Source organism: Poromitra crassiceps (genome assembly GCF_964638095.1).
Source record: "Poromitra crassiceps genome assembly, chromosome: 16".
NCBI lineage: Eukaryota > Metazoa > Chordata > Actinopteri > Beryciformes > Melamphaidae > Poromitra > Poromitra crassiceps.
In genome coordinates, this window is record NC_139645.1 from 1551275 (window position 1) to 1555867 (window position 4593).

General features: G+C 42.6%; 1 protein-coding gene across 1 annotated transcript; it reads left to right on the forward strand.

Moving 5' to 3' along the window:
- Window positions 1-225: 225 nt before the first annotated feature.
- On the forward strand, window positions 226-4057 carry LOC310790914 (long-chain fatty acid transport protein 2-like). The gene is made up of 5 exons (XM_083652624.1): window positions 226-342; window positions 446-644; window positions 1600-1697; window positions 2738-2871; window positions 3727-4057. Exons 3-5 carry the CDS (start codon window positions 1649-1651, stop codon window positions 3901-3903), a joined length of 360 nt encoding a protein of 119 aa, XP_083508750.1. The 5' UTR covers window positions 226-342; window positions 446-644; window positions 1600-1648; the 3' UTR covers window positions 3904-4057.
- Window positions 4058-4593: the final 536 nt, after the last annotated feature.

Sequence of the window (4593 nt, forward strand, 5' to 3'; positions counted from 1 at the left end):
CCTAGACATCAGCTAATGGAAGACTAGCTGACGTCTAGACATCAGCTAATGGAAGACTAGCTGACGTCTAGGCATCAGCTAATGGAAGACTAGCTGATGTCTAGGCATCAGCTAGTCTTCCATTAGCTGATGCCTAGAGGTCAGCTAATGGAAGGGGTGATGGTGGAATGATTGATGCTCCTCTGCTCCTGGTTCTAAGAGGTATTGAGCACATCATGCATGATACTGTAATGTCCTGTTTCCACCTGTAGAAGCTGTTTCCCTACACTCTTATTAAATATGACACAGAGAGAGATGAACCGCTTAGAGATGCAAACGGCCTCTGCATAGAGTCACCCAAAGGTGAGGGAAAGTTCCTCAGGTGTCCCTCTGAGCACAGTATAGCATCCATACAGCATGTAGGAACGGTCTAACAGACGTGTGTCCTTTCTCCTGCTTCTGGAAGATGAGACAGGGCTGTTGGTATCCAAGATCACAGAAGTTGCTCCTTTTGAGGGCTACGCACAAAACGAACGGCAAACGGAGAAGAAGAGACTGCGAGACGTTCTCAAGAAAGGAGATCTGTACTTCAACAGCGGAGACCTGCTGAGGATCGACAAAGACAACTTCATTTACTTTCAGGATCGTGTAGGGGACACATTCAGGTACGTGTTGTATTACTGTTTTGCTTTTGAAATCTGCAATTTTTAAAGATTTTTTCCCGGGACCAGCAGCTCTACAAAGTCACTCTGTCGGTCGGTTGGTTGGTTGGTCGGTCAGTTGGTCCACAAAAAGTCCACCGCCCTTTAGCGGGCACAGTTTTCGAAGGACGCTGAAATTGAACAGAACAATAACCCTCCTTGAGGAGCATAGTTTGGGCTCTGAGAGGTTTTGAAGCAGTCTGCCCAGTAAACACATTGAACCTTCCTGGCTTTAGCTCTGCCACATTCTGATTTCAAAAGCCGATTTCTGGAACTGCAGATCAGAAGAGTGACATTTTGTGTTTCCTTTTTTTCTACAGGATTAATTTGAGACAAACAAAAAAATAATCATTGATTGAACACTTATTTTGTCAGGGAAGGGAAATTAGTTATGGTTTATAGTCCTCCTAACATTTACACAAGATAAACGGGAATATTGATCCTTAAGGTCGAGGAAATTGCAATGCGGGAGACCAAGGAGTTGCATTGGCTGGAATTGTGAAAATTGTATTTACAGTTTTGTATTTACAGTCATGTTCTAGTAGCTTTTTTTCCATAATAGGCTACTAGGTAAACAGGGGTAACCCCCCCATCATAAAAATGGAAGATAAAGGAAATTTAATACCATTTCATTCAACCATCTTAGGCAGTATAACTCTTGTGTACCTGTAATATAATTGTATTCTTCATCATTTTCATAAAACTACTAATACTCTTAAGAAAATGTATGAAAATGTCTACTTTGCAGAACACTACCATTTTAAGCCAATTTTGGTTGATCTCCCCATTAACGAGGTGATGGGGAAATGGTCAGAACTTGCACTTTGTACCCGAGACATGTGTCTTTATTGGGCAAACATGGCCCCTGTTTGTTTCCTAAGTCCTAAGCTCTAAACTGGTAACTTGTTTGAAACCACAGGTGGAAAGGTGAGAACGTGGCCACGACCGAAGTAGCCGACATCCTCACGATGTGTGATTGTGTCAAAGAGGCCAATGTTTATGGAGTCCAAGTAGCAGGTAATGGACATTTCCTCTCTACATTTGACTTTGTAGTACGTTTGATGGCTTAGATTCAGAATTCAAAGTATGGCGAGGTCAAGTTTATTTGTACAGCTGACATGTCATACACAGGCAATTCAAACTGCTTTGACATCAAATAGATAAAAGACAAAATAGATCAAATGGAGATATTGGACCCCATTCTAGCTCACCAAGTTCCCAGGTTTTTAATTTGTCATTTAGTATCTGATCGCACTGTTGCCTGCTTTTTGTTGGGACACGAGATGAAAATCCTCTTTCCTAGCGCAGTCGAGTTGTTCGAGATTTTAATTTAAGGTTTAATTTAAAGTATCAGAACGACAAAGATCAACCTTTACTTGGTAATGAATTTACTGGCTTTGACTGGCTCTTAAAGGCCCGTTATGTACGATTTTTGCCCACTAGATGTCATGCTGGAGCTGTAACTTCAGACGTAAACAAGTCTATGAAACACGGGCATGGCTTCCCACGCCACCGTAAAAAACACTCGCATTGCTCTGCTATAGCGCCGTCTGCTATCTACACTATGCAACACACTCGTCTGCCATCGAGACATGCAGAGCCACACAGCCGACCTACCGCACTGTCAACCAAAACAGGAAACACACACGGTCCCATACAAACAGAGACTAACCTTATTTTCACAGTCACGGCTTGATCCAGTAGATGCTGGGTCACTCTCTGTCCATTTATAAACACGGGGAAGAGCTAAATCCACACACATGAAGGAGGAGCATCGGCCCGACGCTCTAGCAGGCTGACAACAACACAGAGAGGGGGCGTGGCTTCTTTCACTGCTCAGAACATTATAACTCGCCTGTCTCGCTAGATATCTAATTGTGTTTTGCGGGCATCTACCGGTAGTAGTCAAGTTTATTTATATAGTCAAGTTTATTTATATAGCCCTAATTCACAAGCATGTCTCAGAGGGCTTCACAGAAAGTATAGTATATACTATATAGTAGGGCTGAAGAATATCGCATTTATTGGATTTAAATGTTGGCTTTTTCTCCTCCTAGGGCACGAGGGCAGGATAGGGATGGCAGCTGTCACTATAAAAGAAGACGATGCCCAGTTTGATGGAAGCGACATATACAGCCATGTGGTCAGCTACCTCCCGCCGTACGCCCGGCCTCGCTTTATAAGGATTCAGGTGATCTCTCGTGATTTGAAGCATTTAGAGTCAATATACAGCTGAGCACATTGTTGTCTCTGTGTTTGCTGCATACAAACCAGAGGCAGGGACTCAAGTCAGACTTCAAAAGAATTTGAATTCCTTACTTGACTTAGATTGAAAGTGACGAGATTTGTTCCACCACCAGACGACTGATTTTAAATTCTGTTTTCTGAATTTGTATGGAATGATCAAATCTACTTAAAGGGATAGTGCGGATTATTGGACATAATGTTTTATGAACTCCATACCAGCTGTAGAGTGTATTGGGAGCTGACTTGCTGATCCATGAGTCCCGTGGGCGGAGCTCTAGCTTGATCTGAGTGCAGAAAAACGAGTCCCAACGGACATTCTAGGGTCACGGAGTTATCAAGTTTGACTCCTAAAGAAAGCATGCATGTGTTATGACATCTCATTTCAACAATAAAACCGCAGTCTTGCTGTTGATCAGACCGCGCTATTTATTGGCACTACTTTCTGGCTCCGCACTGCATCCGCGGTGGTCACTATAACGCTGTGTACAGGTGTTTCAGACACAGTGCGCTCTGTAAACAGGCTACTTAAACATACTAAACATGTCCGACTATGAAAGCAATGAATATATGCCATTTACACCAGATTTGAGAGGATGTCTTTATGAACCTGAATACACAGATGAGGAGCTAGACCTAGACCTTGACCTAGAATGGGCAGAGAGAGAGGAGAGAAGATGAAGAGAAGAGAAGAGAAAATACGCAGATCAACAGAGTTGGAGAGCTACCGGGAGAATATAGAGGCTATGTATGAGGTGATGAGATGTCAAACCTGTTGCACATGAACTTTGCTCTCATCTAGAATGCGGTGGAGGTGACTGGTACCTTCAAGCAGATGAAGGTGAAGTTAGTGGAGGAAGGTTTCGACCCCGCCTGCGTCCAGGAGCCGCTCTACATCCTTGACGACCGTGAGAAGAGTTACATGCCAATGACGGCTCAGATCTACGGCTCCATCACTTCAGGAACCATGAAACTATGAGGTGGTCTGCTCTTCATATTCAATAAGTGTGTTGGCCGATCACTCCAGCCATCTGTTGTTACTGATGAACACCAGCTCAGGGACTGAACTGATCTTTTTCATATTGATCATCCTGTGCATGTCTAGTAATAGAAAATGCAGGCAAAATAGCAGAATATTGTGTTTGTATGAAGCAATAAATGGGAATCAAAAGTCAAAACAAGTTTAAAATAATTTTGTAAGGATTTATCTACAGTGTTACTACATTTTACATGTTAGGCAGTTTGTAGAAAGGGACCAAATGTGATTATAATATTTATGCGCCAATGTATAGCAAATGATAATTTGATAGAAAGTAAAGTCATTCTATTGTAAAACAACAAATATTTTTGTGCGTGTATTTCTACCACAACATCAAGAGAATCCTCCTGTTTAACGCCACAGGGTGGTGACAAATACACACTATGGGGAGATAATTATCATTATCAAACATCATATATATATAGACAAATACACACAGTGGTGACAGACGCTTGTGGAGTGCAGCCCTCATAGGACCACAGAGTAGCCTACAGATCTAAGGGGACATTCACACCAAAAGCGTTTTTTTCAGTCAGAACGCTATGAAAATCATGTTGAGAGCGCTTCCATTGTGCCCGAAACACAGCGCACGGAGCGTTTCTTTTGTGCTCCGTTTGTTTTCCCCTGTAG